The sequence below is a fragment of the Xenopus laevis genome, chromosome 2S, assembly GCF_017654675.1.
Source record: "Xenopus laevis strain J_2021 chromosome 2S, Xenopus_laevis_v10.1, whole genome shotgun sequence".
Classification (NCBI taxonomy): Eukaryota; Metazoa; Chordata; class Amphibia; order Anura; family Pipidae; genus Xenopus; species Xenopus laevis.
Window position 1 is genome coordinate 15,893,676 of NC_054374.1, and position 26,291 is coordinate 15,919,966.

Here is a 26,291-nt window from a genome sequence, read left to right on the forward strand (position 1 = left end):
TGAATATTGCGCTTTGGATTGTGCTATAGTTTTGTTATGAGATAATGATGATATTATATAATATTTCTTGTAAATGTATACATTTCTTATACTCGAGTATAAGCCGAGTTTTTCAGCATCAAAAATGTGCTGAAAAAGTCTACCTCGGCTTATACTCGAGTCAGTGGGCAGTAGCTGAGATTGCAGTCACTTTTAATCATTCCTATACAAACAGTTCGCTTGGGGAGAGACTGCAATATCACAGTGCCCTATGTTGATTATATGAAAGAATAACAGTGCGCCCTCTGTTGGTTATATAAAAGAATAACAGTGACTGCAATATCATACAGCACCATCTGTTGGTTATATGAAAGAATAACTGCGCCTCCTTTTGGTTATATGAAAGAATAACAGTGACTGCAATATCACACAGCGCCCTCTGTTGGTTATATGAAGGATTAACAGTGATGGCAATATCACACAGCACCCTCTGCACATGGTAGTGGGACAGTGGGACAATGCACACAGTAATCCGTTTGGCAATTCTCTGTCACCATCAACTTTGCAAAGAAGTCCGGTTGATCGCTGGGGGGTCGCTTTGGCAGAATGTGCGCTGCTGGGAGACAGGGCTGTAGTTGTGTCTAGGCTTATACTCGAGTCAACAAGTTTTCCCAGTTTTCGTAGGTAAAATAAAGTACCTCGGCTAATACTCGGGTCGGCTTATACTCAAGTATATACGGTACATAAAGTTGTTTGAAAATTTGCTAAAAATAACAGAAAGACAAAACCTGATTTCATGGCAAGGGATATGCACCAAAATGCCCCCCCCCCCCCGTTTCATGTTTCAGCTCTGCAGGTTTATCCAAGATACAATTCCAAGCAACCTTTTCAAATAATGCCTTACATTAAACTGCTGATCTAATTAACCATGTATTAAGTTTCCCTGTGAATCCACAGAAAATTATTTTTTGGGGGGTCTTCTACTGAGTTTGTACTAATTTTCTGTTTTAGAGAAAATCATTTTAGCCAGTTCATAATATATATATATATATGGATAAGGATGTTTGTGATTTTTATACTGAAATTTGTTTATCATGTCAGATACCAGATCCTTTATTACACTCTGATTCATCGGTATATACTGGATAAAAAAGGCATATCATACATCATCAGTTGCTCATCACCAAACACTTCACACATACTTAGCAAAAATGCATCCTTATGTAAAATAATTATAGAATGTTGTCTATTACTGTCTTCAGAAAATATACCAGTAAATGGCCTTTTTCTTCATTTCAAGGAGAACATTTCAAATAAATACATATAAGTATAATTCATAAATCAAGTTTCATTGTATAGTTTAGATAACATCCCAATGGATTTAAGCAAATCACTCCAACATTTATTAAAAGATTATTGAAAGGGAATCACACAGATTAGTTTCTCAAGAGTTTAAATATTCATTGCAAGGATTTCTTATTACATTATAGCATATCTAAAATTAGAATAATATGAATTAAAGGGAAATTTTTTCAGTTTCTGCTTGAATGAAGAGTCAACGGGCTTAGTTCTCTGGATTACTCTGTGCACCTCTGGGAATATGGTATGGTTACTTTTTTAAACTCACTAAACTGTAGAATTGCAGAATCTGTTTAATGTTTAACCATCCATGCTTGAATGAATGGAATCTTGTTAGAACAAAGTCCTAAAAATGGTAAAGTGTTTAAATGTTAGCACTTTTCTATTGAATACATTTGTTCATATGTGTTTATAGTAACGAATTACATGTTGCTTTATTTTTCCCAAAATTATTTCACCTGCACAAACTGACATATATATAAATAATAAAAATACCAATTTAATATGTTTATGTATGGACATCATCAGTAATAGCTACTTTTGTTTATATGTTTCTAAACAATACCGGTGTGATATGATAGGAGGTTTTGATAATATTGAAAATGAGTTCTTGAAGATGCAGTGTTACTAATAAAGTGTACAAAATGTCTGCACTCTGCATAATTTTACTCTGTCCTGTAAATACTGTTAATATAGGCAAATAAATTCCTGTTTTGCTGGATTTTTGGTATTCACCATGATTTATCCTAATTCTTAATATAAAAAATTGCATGTACTTTACTCTTTTAATTTTGTTTTAGTTTTTAATAAAGACATGGCAAAATATTTAATTACATTGTTTAGTGAATTTATTTGTGCTAAACCCAAGCATATTTTTGAGCATTTTGTGCTCTTTTAATTTAGTTGAATGTCTGGGGTTGCCCTTTAGTATAAATAGAAAACTATACAGTTTTTTTAATACAACTTAAGCTTGCTAAAATGCTTTAATTTGAATGTAAACATTTTATTTATGTATTTATTTTATAATTCTAGAATAATATGAGTAAAACGTTTTAATAGACACCCAAAATACACAGAGAGAGAGAGAGCTATATAAAATGGGATACTATATCCCTTATTAAGCCAAAACAGTGTAATACACATTTGGAAAACACTGTACTTAGAGCACAAGGCCAAAAGTACATTTGTTTATCCATGACAGAAAACCATATATTTTAGGAAAGTATGCATTCTAAAACATTCAAAATGCTGTTTGCTTTTGCATTCCAAACTTAAAATATTGCACACATAATTATTAAGGGTAAAAGTAATTAAAATGATATAACAAAATACAGTAATATCACTAACAGTGCAATAATACCAATAAATGGAATGAAAAATATATTGTAAATAAGAACGCTGGTCAAAATTATAATCTCCCTATACAATTAATGTTTTCATAAAAAATGCAATATCACTAAAATAAATTGTATTTATGCAGTGTGATTAGTTGAATGCTAGCATAACTATACTGCATAATGAAAAATATTACTGTTAGAATAGCTTGATACAGAAAAAAGAATGTGTGTATACTGTATATCTGTGTGTATACTTGTCATGAGTAGGAGTGTGATGTTTTAAAAAAAAACATATTATGATTGTTAGTATAGATATAAGAATGCTAGTGTAAAAAGTGTGTGAATTTTTTTTTGTGTGTAGGGTGCAGTTAGTCTGAGTATGTAGAAGGGTTGCAGATAGCATAAGGATGCCAAGTCACTTTAGATAATGGCAATTAAGTAAACAATTCCTCCCAAACGTCACAGTTTTTAAAAGGTTTGCATTTAATTGAATAAACTAGGGAGAAACTAAGGGGCAGATTTATCAAAGTGTTAAATTAGAGCTCCCACACAAATATTCCACCACTTTGTATTCATTCATTTTTAGAGGATTAATTATCAATGGGTGAAATGTGGAGGCTTATTTATTAGATGTTGGATTTGAGTGGTTATAGAGGTTTTTGAAACCATGTCTAAACTCACAAACTCTAAATTAATGGAATTTATAAAAATAACAGAATATAAAAAGTATGAACAAAGAAACAATGCGCTAAAAACCCAAATATCTCAAACACCTCTAAAAATGAAATCAGACAATCTCTAAAAGTCTGAATTTATTACATTTGGCCCAAGAGGATCAGCACAGCTCCCATTGACTTCTATAGGACCTTGACAACTTTTACTTGGCAAAGGTAAAGATTTTCATGGTTTGACTCCAAGAAACACAAGCTGCAGCACTACAAATCCTGTGATAGTGGTTCATTGTGCCAACAAACTAGGCATACACAAAGAGTGTATTAGACACAATAGTGTTCATTTTCAATGGATGTTTTGAATTGAATTGAGTATCACTAAGCATCATGAGAGTTGTACCGTATTGTGGAAGGTACTACTACCTCTTAACACTCTTGGAGAGTAGCATTACACAGTTACACAGGCTTAATAAAGGGTGTTCCCCCCACATTGCCTAGTTTGTTGCACAATAAACCACTGTCATAGGATTCAGAGTGCTGCAGTGTGTGTTTCTTGGAGCTGTATGTGGGTCCCTGGCAGGGTGACCAACAGCTTGCACCCGACGATACAACAAGCAGTGAGTTATATTTGAGCATTGCTCACATTTGATTGTACTAGGTTTTCATGGTTTATACACTTAATAAAGCTCAGATTTTTAGAGTTTTTTATAAATATATGAAAACCACACATTTTTTGGGATTTGTGGAAAAAAAATTAAATTGTTAGTCAATGGGAGTTCACCATTTGATGAACACACCTTTACATATAACATTTTTATGATAGGTAAATCTGCCATGTGTATACTACTGTGGTAGGTAATATATATGTACTCTAAATTAGAAAAGTAATCAGTGTGAATGATTCTTTCTAAAACATGGACTATAAGTTGAATATATCAATAACCATTTTCAGGTGATATGGTAATTATGGTAATTATTTTCTTTTATCAAAGAAGATAATCAATAGAAGGTATGTTTCATTCAATATAATATTTAAAAAATGCATATATATATATATATATATATATATATATATATATATATACACACACACACACACACATTTGGGGCAGATTTATCAAAGGTCAAGGTGAATTTTCGAATTGAAAATTTTTTAATTTCGAGCTATTTTTGGGTATTTCGACTAGGGAATAGTCCAAATTCGATTTGAATTTGCAAAAAATTTGAAAATTCGAATATCGAAATTTATCATGTACTGTGTCTTTAAATATTCGACTTTGACCATTCGCCATCTAAAACCTGCCGAATTGCTGTTTTAGCCTATGGGGGACCTCCTAGAACCTATTTGGAGTCAATTGGTGGACTTTTGGGAAAAAGTTCGATTGAATGCACTATTTAATTTGAACAATGCTAATTTGGATGAATACAGACCTATTCAATCTAAAACTGACCTATTTGACCCAATAAAACAAACTTAATTTCAGATGGTCTTTTTGAATCCAAATTTTGAAGTTTTTTCAATTCAAAATTTGACCCTTGTTAAATATGCCCCTTATAGCATATACTTATATGAGAAAAGAGTGAATATTTTAGAACACAAAAATGTATACATAAAACCCCAAATTTAGTCAATTTAGCGATGTTGTAGTTTTCTGCAAATTACCATTTAAAATGTAAACATGTTCATCTCATATTTAGATATTAATTAGGATACATGAGTTCACACATTTTTATTTCAGTTAATCTGTTTGACCAAAATATTTGATTTTTATTTTTCAACTTTAAAAAATAATGAGATTTTAAAATTATAGACAGTTGTCTATTACAATTATGTGGTTATCAATTCTTTATTGACTTGCTAAGTATCTCCAAAGTGCAGACTACATAGTTTATTTCCACAATGTGATTATTACTTTCAGATAACTTTACATTTTTTTTTTTAGTGTCACCTTAAGATGAATTTGAAAGTAAAGCATTACAAATGCCAGTTGAAGGATATCTCTGCTGGGCATATACCATTCAAGCTTCAAAAAGAATTAATTACAGATGAATCACATCACACTACTATACATAGCACCAATTTTAAGGATCATCAAAGTATACTTGAACTGTATATGTGGAACCCTATCCTGCAATATCCTCTACAGAAATGATGCTAAGCTAATGTGTTATGTATATAAAATATTCTTTATTTGATTATATATTTAACTCTAATTCACTGTTCTTGATCTGTATGAATGAGGGAAATGCAAATAGTTATATGACAGCTCTCTAATACAAATAAATACAAAATCGGAGCAATCACTAACTAAAAAAATATATACATATAAATATGTACAGATCTAAAAAAAAGGTGTAAATCAATGCACAAAGATATGTGTTAACATGTTGTAAGCTTTTAATGGACTGCATTTCAGAGCTCTATTTGTTAGAGAAAATTAGCTTTGATACACCATTTCCAATTAAAGTTTAATTTTCATTTTATGTTGGCCTTTTTGCCTACATAACTTCATTTGGTGTTTGTTTCTAGTGCCTCCAATCCTGTTTGTGAAAAGGCTCTGCTACTTTCAGTACTATAATTTGTATTTTTGTGTATTTTCATTGGACAAGAAGCTTGATTTATATAGTATAACGTTTTGAATTTAATAGAATTAATAATGTTCACATTAAGTTTACTATTGTTGATCTTGTAGAACAGGGTTCTTACAAATATCATGCATATATGAAAAGGGCATTCAGTTGATACAAATGCACACATCAAATAACCTTCTTATAAAAAATATTCTCAGAAACTTCTATTATGCACTCAAGAATGTGTTATTTTGGTGTTTGTGAGAAAAAGAAGCTGTATATGAGTTTTAATTTAATTTGTACTAAGAACCATATTGCTCCTTTATCACAAATAAACTTAACAAAACTATCCCTTGAAGGCCTTTTCCACTTTGCAACTGCAGAACCAGAAACATAAACATATTGTTTATAACCTGATGTGCCATTTGCCAAATGCAAAATTATAGAAACTGAAATTAATAATACTTGTGTTAGGTTTACTATTGTTGATCTTGTAGAACAGGGTTCTTATGAATATAATGCATATATGAAAAGGGCATCCAGTTGATACAAATGCACACGTCAAATAACCTTATAAAAAAGTATTTTCAAAAACTTCTCTTATGCACTCAAGAAAGTGTTATTTTTAGTGCACTGAATGTTCTGAACTGTACTCTGAACTTTTTTTTATCATTGAACACAATGTTTGTGAGAAAGAGAAGCTGTTTATAAGAGTTTTAATTTAATTTGTACTAAAGAACCATATTGTTCCTTTATCACATTCAAACTTCACAAAACTATCCCTTGAAGGTATTTTCTACTTTGCAACTGCAGAACCAGGAACATAAATATATTGTTTATGACCTGATGTGCCATTTTACCAACTGCAAAATTATAGAAACTGGAATTTTCTCTGGACAAAAGAAAACAACAGTTATGCTTTTGTTGTTTTAGTCTTCTCAATGTGTTATTCAATACTTTTAATATTTTTTTTAAATAAAATTGCAATTGTATGTTGTGTCTTGTCCTTTTATTTAACTTTTAAATCACTGAACACAGTTTTTTAAAATATTTTTTCTCTAACCATATATGTACTGTAATTCAGATCCTTGTTTTAATATGTTTATTCTAATCTATATATAAAATTAGGTACATGTGGACAGATACAACTTTTTTCTAATTTTGGTTCTGTACCTTACCACAATAAATTGTAAATGAAACAACTCAGATGCAGTTGAACTGCAGACTTTCAGCTTTAATTCAGTGGGTTGAACAAAAAGATTGCACAAAAATGTGGGGAACTAAAGCCTTTTTTAACACAATCACTTCATTTCAGGGGCTCACAAGCAATTGGACAAATTAAAAAACTGAAAATAAAATGTTAATTTCTAATACTTGATTGAAAACCCTTTGCTGACAATGACAGCCTGAAGTCTTGGACATCACCAAATTCTGTTTTTCCTCCTTTTTAATGCCCTGTCAGATCTTTACTGCAGTGGCTTTCAGTTGCTGTTTGTGGGCCTTTCTGTCCAAAGTTTAGTCTTCAACAAGTGAAATGCAGCTCAATTGGGTTCAATTGAGTTCAGATGACTGACTTGACCATTCAAGAATATTCCACTTCTTTGCTTTAATAAACTCCTGGGTTGTTTTGGCTGTGTGTTTTGGGTCATTGTCCATCTGTATTTTGAAACACCTCCCAATCAATTTTACTGCATTTAGCTGGATTTGAGCAGACAGGATGTCTCTGGACAGCTCAGAATTCATTCAGCTGCTTCTGTCCTGTGTCACATCATCAATAAACACAAGTTTCCCAGTGCCACTGGCCATGCACACCCAAGCCATCACACTGCATCTGCCATGTTTTATAGATGATGTGGTATGCTTTGGATCATGAGCTGTTCCATGCCATCTACATACTATTTTCTTGCCATCATTCTGGTATAGGTTGATCTTGGTTTCATCTGTCCAAAGAATGTTTTTCCAGAACTGTGCTGGCTTTTTATATGTTTTGTTTTTTTTTAGCAAAGTCCAATATAGCCTTTCTATTTGTGAGGCTTTCCTGCAGTCTTCTCTTTATGGTAGACTTGGATATTGATATGCCTACCTCCTGGAGAGTGTTGTTCACTTGTTTGGCTGTTGTTAAGGGGTTTCTCTTTACCATGGAAATGATTCTGTGATCATTCACCACTGTCCACACCGTGGACGTCAAGGTCTTTTTGTGTTGCTGAGTTCACCAGTGCTTTCTTTCTCAGGATGTACCAAACTGTAGATTTTGCCACTCCTAATATTATAGCAATTTATCAGATGTGTTTTTTCTGTTTTTGTAGCTTAAGGATGGCTTGTTTTACCTGCATGGAGAGCTCCTTTGACAGCATGTTGTCTGTTTACAGCAAAATCTTCCACATACAAGCACCCCACACAAATCAACTCAAGGTCTTTTATCTGCTTCATTGCTAATGACATAACAAAGGAATTGCCCACACCTGCCCATGAAATAGCCTTTGAGTCATAAACCAAAAATGGTGAAGGAAGCCTCAGAAGCAGGTATTTGCTGCAAGTTGTGCCACTACATGTTTCGGGCTGCAAGCCCATTCTCAAGTGTACAGAGCACATGCACAATCAAATACAAATAGCTCAAGTCTGTAGAGAACCCCTCCCCTTGCATAGTGTCCGTTGGCCCATGCAAAATCCATAGGTGGAGTTTTCTTGTTAACTGTTCAAAGGGGATATTTCTTAGTGTATATTTAGAGACTACCCCCATTCAACACTTAAGTACCCAGAACTGGCCTCACAGGCCTTCCAAAGAGTGTAGTCCTGAAAAGGAGTGCACATATAGTATATATAGGATAATGTACATAACATTTGCTACTGCCCATTGTATATAATATACTAAACGAAGATATATATCTTAACACAACCATAGTTGCTCTCTAGGGCAGATTCATCTATATCTGTGGAGGGAAACAAAAGTAAGGTTAGAGGCTGGGTATTCTTTTTACAGAAAACATCTAGCACTCCAAGCGTCATTTAGACCATATGGGGCTAGGCAATTTAAAAGTTTTATCCACCTGGCTTCCTTTTGTAAAAGTAGTTTAGTTTTGTTATCACCTTGCGACGGTTTAATCACAGTTTCTAAAACTAACCACTGTAGCTGGGACTGGTTATGTTTAAATTCCGAGAAGTGTCTAGATACACCTTTGAGTAGGAGTAGGATATGAGTAGGATATCCCTGTTTTGTCAGTAGCCTTTAAGTCAATTGTGCAATTGATTTTGAGCCCCTGAAATTAAGCGACTGTTTTAAAAAAAGGCTTTAGTTCCTCACATTTTTATGCAATATTTTTGTTCAACCCACTGAATTAAAGCCGAAAGTCTGCAGTTCAACAGCATCTGAGTTGTTTTATTTAAAATTCATTGTGATAATGTACAGAACCAAAATTAGAAAAAAGTTGTCTCTGTCCAAATATTTATGGACCTAACTGTATATGACATGCAAATATAGAAGAAAAGTTTTTTCAATTAGCTTCAAAAAGGAATTTTAAAGTTCACTGAAGAATAATAAACATGTAATAGATTATTTGTCTCTGAAAAAAATGCTCACTAGGGGACACAATTACTCTTTAGTAAATTAGTGGGGGGATTTAATATTAGAGGAACAGAACTTTATTTCAAGCAGTATAGGTGATTCTTCATGAGGGCAGTGTTATTATGGAATTGAAGATAGCCAAATAATACGGATAATACTATGGAGTCTATAGCAGATCGCCTTTCTGTAATTCTAAAATTTATTTGAATAAAGGGGAGGAAATGGCCTACAGTCCAGTTATCCAGAAAGTTCAGCATTATGGAAAGCGGTCTCCCATAGACTCCATTTTAATCAAATTATTCTCATTTAAAATGTTTTTCTTTTTCTCAGTACTAATATATTTCCTAATTCTTTTTGTGATTTCTATTTACACAAAGGACCTTTGACCTTTTTCTTTTTTTGTTTTGTTATGCTTTCTCTTCTTAATTATTTGTCATCTTGCCCATGGACAAAGACACAGACAGATACCACTTCAAACATCTACTGTATGCAGAGATGGAGCCAGCTAAACATATAGGAAGCCTCAATAAGTAATTGTTATGAATATGATCAGCAGTTTGTGAAAGGAAAAACAATTTGAAATTGATTTCAATAGTTATATAGTAATATAATGATGTAATATAATGCATGCCATTGTAGGCAATCATATATGTAGGTTTCTAGGGGTTACTGAACTACAATTGTTAGTATTCCATGACAGTTGATGCTAGTGTTCATATTCAGCAATAGACAGAAGACTCAGAGTTCAGGTAATAGTGACCAGTTTTGGATGCAGATGTGAATCCACCTGCCTGCTGATAGTTACACAGTCAACACAATTATCAAAGAAGGGTGCAGTGTAATGCACAGTGACCTCGCAGGGGATCCAGATATGCTCATCAATAATTTTGACTTCAGATCAAAAGCTAATTTATAGATTTTCGCTGTTTGATGCACGTGAGACATTGTAGAATTGAATGAAGCATAGGAGGAATAGACTGCATGGAATTGGGTCATAGAGGGATTAGTTTGGGGTTCTGGATGGTAGGGAGGATTGCTGACATTGTTAAGCAGTGAAAAGATGGTTTAACAATAATATCCATCAGAAAAAGTCTTTGACTAGAAACCATGCTCAAAAGGCAGTGGAAATAACAAAGGTGCAGTAGACTCAGAAATGAAAATAAGTTTAATAAATTCTAGTTTTGATCATGTATGGATGCCTTGACAGGCAAAATATGTATTTTCTTATGGAAGAGCATAATGAAAATGCATGAGCTATTATTTATTTACTTTTAGCTGTGAATTGTAATACAATAACTAAAACATGCAAATACTACTGTTCACAATTTTTTCTAAGGTCTGAAATTATCCCTTCTACATGAACCAATGACATGTTAATTTATTGTAAGAAGTAGAAATAATAATAAAAAAGATAGTGGTATCAGGATTGGGATAGACCCCTTTTCTGTTAGACCATTTCAATACACCCCCAAAAGTTGACGGAACAACTTAACTCAACTTAGTAAATGTTTTAATTTTACAAAGATAGTTTGAAAGGAAGTAGAGTATGGTTAGAAGCATCTTTGTCATATTAAAGGAATTACTGTAGGATTTCACTTATCCTTGAGTATGTAACCATAAGACATTATGGGGGTTGGTTATCAAAGGTCAAATTTTAAAGTTGTATGAAAAATTTAACAAATGAGAACCTATTTATTAAAAAAAACTTGAGCAACTCAAACAAATTTTAGTATTCGAATATAATACAAACACAATTCAAATAGAGTTTTACACAAAAAACATAGGAATAGGGATGGGCAAATTTTTTTCCCCGCGGAAGTGATGGCCATAGGCTTTTATGGTGTCACGTGTCAAAAAAAAAATTACATGCATAGTTACATAGTTAAATTGGGTTGAAAAAAGACAAAGTCCATCAAGTTCAACCCCTCCAAATGAAAACCCAGCATCCATACACACACCCCTCCCTACTTTTAATTAAAATTCTATATACCCATACCTATATTATGCGACGAAAAAAATTTCACCGGCAGCGAATTTTTGGCAAAATAAAACAAGTTAAATTCACCCAAGCCTAGTCAGAAAGGCTATTAACATCTTCAAATGTGTTAAAGGAGCTCTGCCATTGACTTCTACATAAACTCTTTTAGGTGGTGAATAGTCAAAAAAGAACTGTTTTCAACGTCGAGGTGTGATAAATATCACATTCAAATTTGAGTTTTTGGTTTTAATTGCGAATTTGTGAGTTTTGACCAAAAAAATTCAAAAGTGTGAATCCGAATTTACCATTCAAACCTTAGTAAATCTGCTCTATATGTCCTATGGCAGAGCTTTGGGTATTATTCTTGATAAAGGATGAATTGTACTATATTTTTTTGTTTGCTTATCCTGTGATGGGTTGATTGAGATAAAATAAAAAACTAAAGAAGAAAATTCTAAATCTCTATGAGGAGGGCCAATTTGTATAAAATTTGATAAAAATACTTACTCTTTACCCTAGGGCATTGCTACTATCTTTAAAAAATGCACAGAGGCAGGTTCCTTGTCACCATTTCCCTTTCTTCTAGGTATACCTTGATTTCCACCATGTGTGAGCAATATATAACAATTATTATTCTTTAATTTATTGTGCATGTGCCCTGGATAGAAAAACCCAGGAGAAGGTTAAAAAAAATATCACAGCACAGAGCTCTTTTTGGAAGTACCACAGATCTGTGTTTTATTAAAATAGAAGTAGCGTTAGTGTGCGGTAGAAAGTAAACAATTTTAATGACTTAGAGGTGTCAAATCGGCACCCCCCCTTGCAATTATGAGTTCATTCTCTTTTAATTTATGCTAAACCTTGACCAAGCTGATAACCCTGTTAGGGTCAGTGGAATCTTTGAGGACAATTTTTGAGAAACCAACTTAATGAAATTAAAATCTCCCAAGAACCGAATAGTAATTCACTTGATTTCTTAAATTCATATTTTCAGCTTTGGCTTACAATTGTTCACTACATAAAAAAGAGAAAGTTTTCCTCATATAGGTTCTGTGCTTTTCTAGGGAGGAAGAAAATATAAAGATTTTGCCCAAGTAAATGATTACGAAGATATCAAGAAAGTCTCTGAATGCATCAATTAGAAAATGTTGGACAGACTCGGGTGCTGTACAAAGAATGAGCGGCAGGACAAGGTACTTAAAGTATCCATACATGATTCAAAAACCTGCTTTCCACCCATCCCCCTTATCACTGAATAAGTTCAGGCATGAGTGGAAATAGGAAGCAGATTTATTTATTGTTATGAACAGAAGTTGTAAGAGTTTTTATTTTTTTTCACCACAATTAAAATGGATGTTTATTTTGAAGAGATTTAGGGTCAAATAAAGTTTTCTTATTTTTTTGCTTATTTTTTGAGTATGAAAAGTAATTAAACACCTTTTGTTTGCTCTCGAAAAATGATGGTCCATTAAGGCTTGTGTTAAAGTCAGACAGAAATATGTTATGTCCAGAAACTAATGTTCATAAAATGTTCATAAAAATGCTAATTGTGTGGTGTCTTTGTAGCCTTTGATACTTGATAATAGTTCTGTCTGGCATAAGCCAGAGGTATAGGGAAAGAAGACTTTACTGTTGTGTTCTGAAATTGATCAAGGCTGGAATCCATGCTGATGATTCTGCTTTCTTTTACATAAGAGATTATTTATACTGCTGCAATAGATCAAAGCATCAGTGTTTACTCCATTCCATTTACATAAAGACTACTTTTATTGATAGTCTGATTTAATAAAGAAGAACTGTTCCTTTAATAGAAATATACAAAAATAAGCAACTGTATACTTTTTACTCATTCCTTCATTCATTCATTCATTCATTCATTCATCCTTGTCTTATTATTTTTCTGTCTGTGTCAAACTTAGTGTGTTTAGCATGCTCTCTATATACTTTTAAATAATATTTTTTTTAACCATTTGCATACTTGTCAGGTTATTATGAGGTTTTATGTTATTATGTTTATGGACATGCTTTCTCTTTTCTATCTGTAAAATATTAAGAATACTGAAGGCAATGTGCATTCACATAGAACCGTATAACATGTTAGTTCTGAACTCATCAGCATCAGGTCACTGTTGTAAGTTTCTAAAATATCTAAATTATTTTCAAAATGAGATCCTGGACTGGTTTTACCTTTATTTTGTTCAGTAAATATTTAACAAAAACCTATTTTGTAACATTTTTATATTTAATACATGCAACATATCTCTGCACTCCTTGCTGTTTTTTTAAACTATTCAAAATGTTTTTGTTTTATGTAAAGTTTTATAAACTTAGAAATAATTAGTTTTATTTGCCCATATTTTATCAATGAATTACGCCTCTGCCATTGCCTGGTAGTCATATATATATATATATATATATATATATATATATATATATATATATATATATATATATATATATATATATATATATATATATATATATATATATATATATATATCCATTCAAATCCATTCACATTGTGCATTCTCTGGCAATATTGTGCCCAAAAAAAGTAGAACACTAAATAGCAATAAACAGTATCATACTGAAAAAAGGTTTAGGAAACAATATAATTATTGAAAACTGGTGTCACAGAGAAAGAGAAGGTAATGGCAATATCTGACTCTTTGCAGTTTTACTCTCCTTAATTAGTTGAACAAGGTTAAACTTGTCATAACCTAATAGCATGTGCTAAGCCATGGTGGACCACTTCAGGCACCGTTTCTTTTTTGACAGTTGATGCATAGTAAGTTGCTTGCATTTTATGGTAAGTAGGACTTTATACTTAAGAAGCCTATTTAACAAAACTTTGAAGTAACTCAATATTATACCAAACTTGAATTTTTATTATAAAATCTGTGAAAATGAACTCAAGTGCATTGAATTCAGTTACTATTCATCATTTTCAAAGAGTCTACAAATTATCAAGTGTGAAAACTCATTTTGAAAAACATGCTTACATTTTGCTTAGGACAACTGCCATTGACTTCTACATAAACTTGCAAGCTTTTAGATACTGAAGATTTACATGCAAATGTGTCTATTTTTTCCACTTAATAAATAATATTAATAATTCAGATATTAATATTCATATACACATTCAGGTTTTAGAAATCCTTATTCAAATTATGAGTGTTAACACAAAAACATTTGCTGTAAATTTGAATTTGAACATTGATAAATCAGTCCCCTACACCATGAATGAAGGGCTGACATATATATGGTACAGTACCTCCTCCAACTAACTTAGGGGTCTATTTAAGATTATTCGGGCTTACAGCAAGAGCAATCTTTCAGAAATCTCAAATCTAAATAGGCCCCTAAAGCTGGCCATAGACGCAAAGATCTGATCGTACGAATCGAGGATTCGTACGATATTCGGACTGTGTGTGGAGAGTCCCGACATTTTTCGTCCGGCGGAGATCGGTCGTTTGGTCGATTGGACAGGTTAGAAAATTTCTGTCGGCTGCCGATAATATCTCTGCGTGTATTGCCGATCGTACGATTTTCAGTGGGAGACTGTCACTAGCTTTGGTTGGACATAGATATCATACGATTGCTGTCAGGGGCAGAACATTGCTGATCTGTTCTTTAACTAATCTGACTGGTAAGACTTTGATCTGAATGGTTAGTGGCGGGTCGGGAGATGGGAAAGTCCGATCGTACGATGATTCGTACGATCGGATCTTTGCATCTATGGCCAGCTTTAGGCTGAAATATCAGAAAGAAAAATATTACATATTATAGAACAAAATGCTTAATATGTTTGCAAAGGTTTCTCAAAGTGTGAACCTTGGTTATTCCTTTGGATATTATTAGTAGACTATGGGGGAGGGACCTGTTTATGAAAGTTTACAATCTAAGGAACAGCCAAAAGAAAATGCAATGAAGCTACACTGTAAAATGTTTGTAAAAGTTATGTTTGCTATAAAATTGAATGTTAACGTACAGATGAAGCCACTTGGATTTGTGAGTTAAATGCGTCATGACTCAGGGGTAATTGAAGAAACTGTGTTATCTTAAGTCATCTTAACTCATTTAATGCATGTAACCTTTTCATTAGCATACCAAAGCTCCATTGTTCACAATGGTGAATGCTTTAATTAGATGGGATGTTGTGACGCAGTTTTCTGTGTTAAATGAGATAAATGGGATATCTGTGTTTAGTTATTCTGTGTCAAACAGACAAACCAAAGTGGCTGCATCTGTATGTCTAGCTTTTATTAAATGGCTATTCAAAAGCAGAATTATGCAAATATGATATATTTTCCTTTATCTTAATATGGTGGATACAAAAAATGAATCCCTTAGCAGGCACAGGCTTTTTTTATAAATAATCTTAAACACCATATTTTATTGTGTAAAAATGTTATTTGTTCATTATCATCACTTATTTACTGATCCAGAAAATTACACATCACATCACCAAGGGTTTACAGAGAATAATAGGATTAACGAGCCCTACTCACAAAATTTTACAACCTAAAGGGTTTGCGTACAATTGAAACCTAAGTATTATAGAGATTTATGATATATTCAAGTTTAATTTATCAAGATACATTAAATAAGCTTCCCTAATCAGGTGGGTCTTTAGACAGTGTTTTAAAGGCAGGGGATAGTCTGATAGCTTGAGCCAAAAAGTTCCAGAGATATGTAGAAGCCAGAGAGGAGCTTTATAATTGAGAATGGGATGAAGTGATGACAGAAGAAGAGAGGTGAAGGTCAGCGGCAGAGCATAGGTTTCACAAAGGAGTATATTTTTAGATGAGAGATGATAACTAGGAATGGGATATGAATGTGAGTGCTAGTAATCTGAATTTGATTCTTAAGGAGTTTGGGAGCCAGTAAAGGGATATACATAGAGTGCAGCTGATGTGGAATGGATGAGACAAGTGAAAAAATCTAGCAGCAGTGTTTAGAATGGATTTGCAAACTATTTATTTGATTTGTTAAAAAAAATATTATTTTTTTAAAAAAGCAAATGATTGATAAAAAGCAAATATTTTATGTGATACATTTTATACTAGTTCTACTTGCTGTATACTGTTCTGTAACTTTTGAAAACATACTTTTTTGAAAGCCTGTTGTTCAAATTAAGTCTGATTCATATAAACCATTGAATGACTATGGTTACTTTTCAAGTTTCTAGCAACAGCAGATCAATTATTGCTTCCACAGATGTCTAAAATGATTTTTGTAGCCTTGTTAACCCCAGGCCAAAAAGTGATTCAATCATAGAAAAATATTGCACTGAGAAAATGGAGAGGTACTTCAAGATAAGCTGTCTGTCGATAGAGGTGCCACAAATTTAGAATACAGAAAGGAGACTTAGCATTACATAATTTATAAATATTTAATACAAATTCAAAATGTGTAGTATAACACTAAATATAATCAATAATGTGTGCCATATATATCCTGATCTTAACATTAAGCATATGCAACATTGATAAGACACTCTCATCTTGATTGCATAAATAATATATTTAAATAGAAAAATATAATTTCAGAATTGTTTAATATTTTGTAGGAAAGATGGATCAAAAGAACCCATAGTAGAAATGAGAACTGAGGATGAAAGAATAACTAATCATGATGGAAGCCCAATAAATGAGCCAAATGAAACCACACCCCTAACTGAGCCTGAGTATGTATAACATATTTTTGTTTTCTTTTATTCTCAACAAAATCCAGAATGTCTGTATTGCAAATTCAGTGCCCACAAGATTTTTTAACTATTTATTTTCCAGTGTTCCATATCCAGAGTCTGCAGAATTTAAAAATTATATGGAGAAATTTGAAAACAATTTAACAGCAAATAAAATTTTAAACAATTGCTAAGGAGTTATTGATCAAAGATCAAATTTTAGAATAATGTGATTTTTTTAAACTCTAATAAATTAGATTTCATTTACAATTCAAATGGTTTATTATTTATGAAAAAATTTGACCCATCTGAAATTCGATTTAATAGTAAATTTGTAAGTTTGTAGTAAATTTGAATCGAATTTGAACAATGAGAAAAAACTTTTTTTTTCTCCCACTGAAGTCTATGGGCGTTATTTTTGCAGCAAAACTTTCGTTCATCACTACTATTAACATCTTCAAATAGTTCAAGGGACCTCTGCCATTGACTTCTATATGAACTCAGCAGGTTTTAGGTGGTGAATATTCAAATTAGAACTATTTCAGGGTTGAGATTAATCTCACATTCAAATTTAAATTCAAGTTGGTGCTTTTAAATTTGAAATTGTGAGTTTTGACCAAAGAAAAATTAAAAAGTTTGAATTTACCATTCAACCCCTTAAAGTTTCTCCGTCTCTTTTTCTTTATCCATGACATGCATATGTCCATGGTAGCATTTCTACTGAACAACATGTTTACAACCAACAATATAGTTATTGTTGCATTAAAAGTATGCAATCCCTTTCCAACCACATCCAAATGGTTAAAATATAATTAGGACTATTTGATGGTGCTACTTTAAAAATTGTTTTAAGTTTTTCACCGTTTAAAATTAGTTATCTACTTGTTGTTACTTGGTATTAATTACTTTTCTTTTGCTACTTTTATTTACATGTGGGTTTCTGTTTACAGTATGATGCTGTGGAAAATTATTTACACCAGAAAACAGTGTAAAATAATTGGCAAATTTTTAAAGCTTTATATTTTTAATGCACCAGAGCACTGTATTTTACATGGTTGTTTTCCACTTCTTTAACCCATTCAAGTAAACTGTAAAAATGGTAAAAATTTAGGCAACAAGTAATTCCAAGCAAGGTTTATAATAATAAGGGGCTGATTTATCAACATGCAAGTATTTTGCAATTATTTTTAAAACAAGTATTTTGAGAAATCTGCCCTTAAATGTTGATTGTCCCTCGAACCAAGGCTGAACTAGTGGTAATTAGAACGAAAAGATAAGTGCCTTGTGCCCACCACACATTACACTACTTGGGAGCTATTTCTAAGATTAACAATGATATTGTCTTTATTCCGTTATCCTATCAAAAAAGGGCACTGCTATTAAAGGAATTGTTCAGTATAAAAATAAAAACTTGGAAAATAGGCTGTGCAAAATAAAAAATGTTTCTAATATAGTAGAAAGTAATCTATAAAGACTGGAGTGATAAGATGTCTAAGATAATAGCCCAGAACACTCCTTCCTGCTTTGCAGCTCATTTGGTTTCTACTGATTGGTTACCAGGCAGACTTGAGGGGGGCCACATGGGTCATAACTGTTTGCTTTTGAATCTGAGCTGAATGCTGAGGATAAATTGCAAACTCTCTGAACAGTTTCTTTAGGTCCTATGTGGCCCCCCTTTAAGTCGCTAAAAATCAAATGAAAAATGAGATTTTTTTCCCACAAAGCAAATTTAAGGGAAAATGTAATAATGAATAAGCATAAAAAACCTGAGTGGATTTGATCGGAGTTTGAAGCAGAAAATATTGAGATGAATTCGGACTTTGATAAATAACCCCCATGGTTCCTGCTCAACTCCTTATAGAAGGCAAATAGGCTGGCAAGACCTATTATCAATAAAACAATGCTGGCACATAGAGTATTATAATTATCAGTGTATTCAAATATCTTATTCCTTATTACCCTTTCAAAAGGCTTCTCAAAAACTGAACTAAAACTATGAGGCCTACATTTTTCAGGCTTTTTTGCATAGGTATACCACATTTCCCAAATCTCTTGGCATCATGCCCACAAGGAATCCTGAAAAACGAAGTAAATAGATTTGGGAATCACATAGCTAAGCTTGTTTATTGTCCAGAGATAAATATAATCTGGTGGTGGAGAGAGTATCATAGAAGGTAGATAAACATGCCTAACTAATTACTTAAAATGTTCTATTGGTAAATTAGGAATATCATTCAGCAAAGTATAGTCAATACTACCCTTTTCCAAGACTGCCATGCCCAAATGACAGTTATAGCTGATGCTAGTTGTTTTTGGGATGAATACTATAGATCACATCTCATAGAGTATGTCTTTGTTGATCCAGCTGGGTCTCTCATTGAAATTAAACTGTCCCTGTACCCACATCAGTCCAGTCTGTCCAGTCTGTTTTTAGTTTCTTTAAACCACATTATATTAAATTATTAAATGGACACCAGGTGGCGCATTGTACACTCAGCTCTTAAAAGGAAGAACTTGAGCGAAGCACTGGGGCAAGAAGCTATGGGGCAGAGAGGAAATCGGGAAGAGACACCTGGTAGAGAGGAAATTTAGGGGAAAGCAAGAGACACTGGGGCAGAGGAGAAAGACATGGTGGCAGAGGGAAAAATTAGGGAGGGGGGGAGGAGAGAGAGACTTGAGGCAGAGTGGTCTGAGAAACCTGCCAAATCATTCCTCCACCTTTTGTCACAGTTAGGATCATCTATAAATATTTTTATTACTTAGGCTTTGGGTTTTAGATCCTTATGGTGTGCAAATTTGTAACCACAGAGAATGGCACTCTTCTATACGGCACATGTTTTTGCAACAGAGGGTCATGAGTTTGAGACCTGTAATTCCTTCTTTTCTTTTTTTTTAACTTTCCTATGAATCATAGTAAGGTGCAGACATGGGGCAGAGTGAAAATCAGGGGGGGAGAGAGACACACAGAGGCAAAAAATTGGGGGAGGGAGAGAGAGAAACACAGAGGGAAAAAATGGGGGAGGGAGAGAGAGACACAGAGGCAGAGGGAAAAAATGGGGGAGAGAGAGAGAGACACAGAGGGAAAAAGTGGGAGAGGGAGAGAGACACACAGAGGGAAAAAATGAGGGAGGGAGAGAGAGACACACACAGAGGCAGTAGCAAAAATTGGGGGAGGGGAGAGACAGAGGCAGAGGGAAAAAAATTGGGGTAGAGAAAGAGAGAGACACACACAGAGGGAAAAAATCAGGGGAGGGAGAGAGACAGAGGCAGAGTGAAAAAATCAGGGGAGGGAGAGAGAAACACAGAGGCACAGGGGAAAAATGGGGAAGAGAGAGAGACACACAGAGGCAAAAAAACGGTAGAGGGAGAGAGACAGAGGGAAAAAATCGGGGGAGGGAGACACACAGAGGGAGAAAATCAGGGGGGGGGTGGAGAGAGCCTAAGAGGCAAAAAATCGGGGGAGGGAGAGGGAAAAAATCAGGGGAGGGAGAGAAAGACACAGAGGGGAAAAATAGGTGAGGAAGAGAGAGAGACACACAGAGGCAGATGCTAAAAATTGGGGGAGGGAGAGAGACAGAGGCAACATTGTCTCTTGGACCAGCATTGGCAGCATTGGAGATTCTTATATAGGTAATGTTGGCAATATACTCATTTGTCTTGAAGAAATTCTCAGCAGCCAAGATATGGTTCTTGTCTTCCATTTGTCAAGGTCTACCATAATTTATTTTACAAGTAGGTCAATGCAATTTAGGGTACAGTTTCCATGTTAATCTTATCTTTCAAATTATACTGCGATTTGTATATCATTATCATATAAAACTCATAAAATCAATTTAATGGCAGGACGTCCATACTGCCTTTGTTAAATATTTAAACAACATAGTTTGCTATATTCTGACAAATCATTCCAAAGATCAAGTATTGATATACTATAAGTGGGTTAGTCAATGCTAAAATGGCATTGTCTGAAAAGAGAGAGACTAGAAATTTGTGATCTTTTACCATGAAATCTGTTCGGGTATGTCCTAATAGTAGTAGCCATTGCTTCAAAACTGACCACATATTGGAGTGGAATAGATGCAACAACGTGTTATCACATTCCTAATAGGTATGGGCATATCTGCAAGTGTAATGTGTTATATCAAGTAGTGGTCAGGAAAACCAAAACTAAGATGGATATGCAATCACAGTTGAGGATATCAAATGTATTTTCAGCAAATAAACTATGGGGTATTTTCTGTGTTAAAGTACATCTAAATTCACAGAAACCTTTTAAAAAAAACTTTTCTTAAAAAGATATATACAGCTTTCAGATTAATTTTATAATATATTATGTAGTCCTATGAACTGCTTTTTGTATGTAACGTAATGTTTTTTTTTTATTTCAAGGAAACTGCTGCTAAAAGAAGAGAACGGCAAAGAAGCACTGAGCGCAGAAGCTATTGAAATAAAAATATCAAATGACATCATTCAGATAAAAGAAAGTGATAACAAAGCATAGCATGATGCAAACATTGTTGTCAAAGTGGAATACGGTGGTGCAAATTTAACAGTGCGCTGCTACAGAAATTATTGGCTAATACTAGCTTTCACTTGTGTCCATATCTGAATAATTCACATCTATTCTACTCAAAGGTTTTGTTTATTAATTTAGTATATTTGTCTAACCAATAACAGTATAAATGTATAAAGTTGAAAATTACTGCAAAAAATGTTTAATTTATTATAAAAAATAAAGTGTTCTATTTATAAAATGTTTTATTCTTTCTTGTCAGATTTAATATTCTGTGATTTGCAAACATGCCAAAATATAAACTAGCAGAGCCTTTATGTTTGGGTTAAAGAATTTTATATGTACAAATGTAGCTTAATATAAGCAATTGAATATCTTTCTTTTTAATATGGGATCTAATTTCTCTTTAATATGGGATGAAATTCTATAATCAACAAGCATGAACAATCATATTTTGGTAAGATGTTAACATTTAAAAAATGCATTTTAAAATGTAATGTAATATGTTTGTGCATTTCATTTTCAAATTTATTAACATAATTATAATTTAGAATTCACACTATCTGTGTATCTATAAAAACTAACTGCAAGTTGTTCAAGAAAACAGGATAGGATTGAGTTACATATACTTATACATAACAATTTATTTTTAAAGGAATAATAACACTAAAACTAAAAATGTCCCAAAAGTTTAGACACTGTAAGATCACTGCAAAAATGAATGCACACTCCTTATATGTCAGATATATCAGTAAAATCACTTCAGAAAATAGAGAAAAAGAACATTGACTGTAGATATGACAGCAGAACTGGATTATGAGTATATTAACCCCATATGCTAGTAACATCACCTCATAAATGTTTTTATTAGCACATTAACCCCAGACTGCAGAAACAGACAATGAGCATATCAACCCTCCACATGCCTATAACATCATTGCAGGAATGAACAATGAACATATAAAACCTCACATGCCAGTAAGATTACTGCACATATGAATAATGAGAACAAATAACCCCAGACATGGCAGCAAAATCACTGCAGGACATGGACAATGTACAAATGAACTCCAAGCATACCAGTAAGATCACACCAGAAAATAGACAATCAACATATTAACACAGGACATGCCATTAAAAGCACGTCTTTAAATGGACAGTTAACATTTTAAGTCCAGACAAGCTAGTTAGAAAATGGATAGATTTAAAGCATTAACTCACACACACATGCACAATTCTTTCAAATTTTCTTTCTCACAGTTATCTCTTGCTGCTTCCTTTCTCCACCTTGTACACCTGTACTCCTTAAAAAATGGAAAAGTGAAACACATTGTCATTTTATTCCTTTCATAGAAGAGAAATGGAGGTGGAACCTGGTACGGCAGCATGTTGGTCATTGGGCATTGCTGGAACTTGATGGGACAGCAGGATAGTTTGACAGTTGACAGGGGACCCTTGTGGGGAAGCAGGCAGGTAAAGGAACCTGAAGAGGCAGCATTTTATTGGTGGGGCCCGGTGAGGCAGCGTTTGGTTTATTGAGCTGCTGTTGTTCAATGGGTCCCAGTAATATAGCTAGCAGTCAGCCACCAGTGGTCCAATCTGACCCCATGCCAAGCTCCAAATGTAACAACTGAGACCTGTAATCATCAGCTATAAGGATATTCATGTTTTTGGTGTATTATCAATGCATAGAGGCACATTTATCAAGGGTCAAATTTAGAATTCATGTGAGTTTTTTAAAACTCCCCCAAACTCCCATAAATTCAAATTCGACTAATCGAAAGTTGTTGATAAAATCGAATTTTTCGAATTTTGACATATTTATAGAACGCAAAAATCAGATTTGATCAAACTTGATTTGAGTTTTTCTACGAAAATAAACTAGAATGTCAGGAACATCTCCAAATTGATTCCACTGACTTAAACAGCAATTTGGTAGGTTTTCGGTGGCAAATAGCAGAATTCAAATTCTTAAAGGGCTAGCATATGGTAAATGTCGGAAACCAAATTCCAATTTTTAAAAAAGCTCAAATCGGTTTGGATAACTCCCTTGTCGAATTTGACAGTTTTGACCATAAAAAAAAATTAAAATACAAATATGAATTAAAATTTTCAATTTGACCCTTAATAAATCTGTCCCTGCATTGTTTTCTCATTTAAATTATAATTGTTATTTAGTTAATCAAATAAAGTGGGGAAACCTACTAACTTAACCTGTCTGACTTTAATTCCACTTTTTGCTGACAGTACTTTTCTGATTCTAAGTTCTAAATCTGTATTTCTAAACGTTATATAAATATTCTCTGATTCACTCATTAAGGGGGTTATTTACTAAACTCCAAATGCAAAAATTTAACTTTTAAAAAATCACAAATTTTTTGGAATTTATTAAGCCCCGAAAATGGAAAAGCCAGAATCAGAAAATCCGGCATCTCAGACCTGTTGAGGTTGCATATAAGTCAATGGGAGAAGTCCCAATGATTTTTTTGATGTGCGCTGGGTTGCAATACCATGCAATACCCCAAAGTTTTCCGGCAAAAATTTCATTTTTGGGTGAAAAATTCTAAAAAATTGTTAAAATCGGATGAAAAATCAGAAAAAATCGTGAATTTTCTCAAGCAAAGCAAATTTTCGGGAAAATGTAATAATAAGTAAGCATAGAAAACCCGAGCGGATTTGATCAGAGTTTGCAGCAGAAAATATTGAGATACATTCAGCCTTTAATAAATAACTTTCTAATTATTTCCTTTCCACCACAATTTCTGTTAATAGTTAAATATATCACTGGATTGCTTTTTAGAAAGAGTAAGAATATTGTTGCTTTAGTATATAATTAAAGCAAATATGGATGCAAAAATATGGATGCTCCAAATGATTTTTTTGTTTATTTTGACACATTTCTTCAATTTCTGTTTAGCTAATTTGTTTGCCTCTAGTCAATAATTTGTTAGGGATATAATCTATGCAATACAATGATTTATGTATTGTACATATGTATTTTTTGGTTTATGTTTTATATTTCACACAAAACTATGCAGAATGTATTTATTGTTTAAATTAAGACTAGTAGAAATTATTTTCTACACAAATCCAGCGAAATTAATATTGATTTGTTTCATGTAATCCAATCAAACACTTAATAATTATGCTTTCCAAGCTTAAATACTGTAAAATATAAAATGATATGAAAAAGTAAATAAAGCAGTCTATTATTCATATAATAGATATGGGTATGGTAAATTAAAATGTTACATGTTTCTACAGTACCTGCATTTTTTACAATATATATATATATATATATATATATATATATATATATATATATATATATAGTCAAAAAAATTAATAACAATATCTAAAATGTTAAAATTTAATGAACAGTTTGCATACACTTATGCAGTAGATGCTTGATTAGCAATGATAAAACATTAAGGAAATATTGTCTCACTCTATTTTTTACAACTTGTGGAGCTTACCAAAAATTAACTGCTGAATGCTTTTGAAATACACAACTGATAATTCTTTTTTTTGGTGAAGTATATTTTAGCTAAACTTAAAGGAATGTTTGCATATACTGTATATATTTTTGTGTAAGATGAACACATTTTTAGAATCTCCTCATTGTCATATTGTTTTATTCAAGGCAGATTGGTGAAGTGATTGTATTTTTGGTAAAATATTAGTACCTTAGTTATCAACAGTTTTTAGCAATGAGTTATTTCTTCCAGAAATATTTTTTGTTGATAATTATGGAGCTTACTAACAACTTTGTCATGATAAATGTTTTTGTTGTTTCTGTATCTATACAAGAGAATTGTAAATAAATTGTATACTTCTCACCAATATACCAAGGATTAAGAAAGCTTGCATGCATATTATTTTGCTTATACAATCAGTAAATAACCATGCATAGCTAAATGGTTAATACCAAATATAATAGCCTTACAGTTTAGTTAAGTGTTTACATAAGTAAAGTGGTTGACTGAACAAATTGAGGAAAACACATGCAATTGTAAGGTTATCACATACAGCATTTGGGCCAAGAAATACAAATTTGAAAAACAAGAATGCTCTAAACACTTGATTATAATTATTTGTTTTCAGATTAGCTAGTTAAAGGACACCGTAATCAAGCTGAGCACTCTTAAAAACTATATTGTAAATATTTTGCCTCAATATTCTGCTGGGTAGTTCTTCAATACTATGTAATGACCCAATCACATTGGTCAGGACTGTGCTTTTAAAGAGAAGCAATATATTTTGAAATATCACTTTATATCACAAACATCTCATTGGTCAGATTGACAAGTATGTAATTTTGAGGTATACAGATATGAGATTATGACAATGGATGTTGCGTCCATTTCATTACTGTGGAATGATAAATTCTCATTGGCAAAATGAGCAGGTCTGTGCGTCTGATCTTTTGGGGTAAACTAATAACAGATGGGAGCTCAGCACCTTTCTAAACCCCCTGTTACATGTTATGTTGCAGTTGATCATACCCTGTGGAAAGCCAAAGTCTTACACCTCAGAAAAAAAATGTCTGTTTACTTTCGACTGGATGAGAGCATTGCCCCTATCTAAGATATGGCCAAGATATACAGGGCCATTAATAATGAAATGTAAAAA

General features: G+C 32.9%; 1 protein-coding gene across 4 annotated transcripts in view; it reads left to right on the top strand.

The window, feature by feature from the left end:
- ncam2.S (neural cell adhesion molecule 2 S homeolog) overlaps window positions 1–21,900 on the top strand; it is a 118,597-nt gene extending 96,697 nt beyond the window's left edge. Inside the window, exons 17-18 of one of the 4 annotated variants that reach the window (XR_005965718.1) lie at window positions 12,522–12,650; window positions 21,536–21,597. Coding sequence is in view for 2 of the 4 variants with exons in the window: in XM_041583377.1 (XP_041439311.1) it covers window positions 21,536–21,647 (112 nt within the window). In the remaining 2 variants the exon portion in view is untranslated. Of the gene's footprint in view, window positions 1–5,289; window positions 6,910–12,521; window positions 12,651–17,029; window positions 17,117–21,535 lie in introns of those variants that run through there. The other 3 variants (XR_005965717.1, XM_041583377.1, XM_041583378.1) reach the window with 3 other exon arrangements.
- Window positions 21,901–26,291: the final 4,391 nt, after the last annotated feature.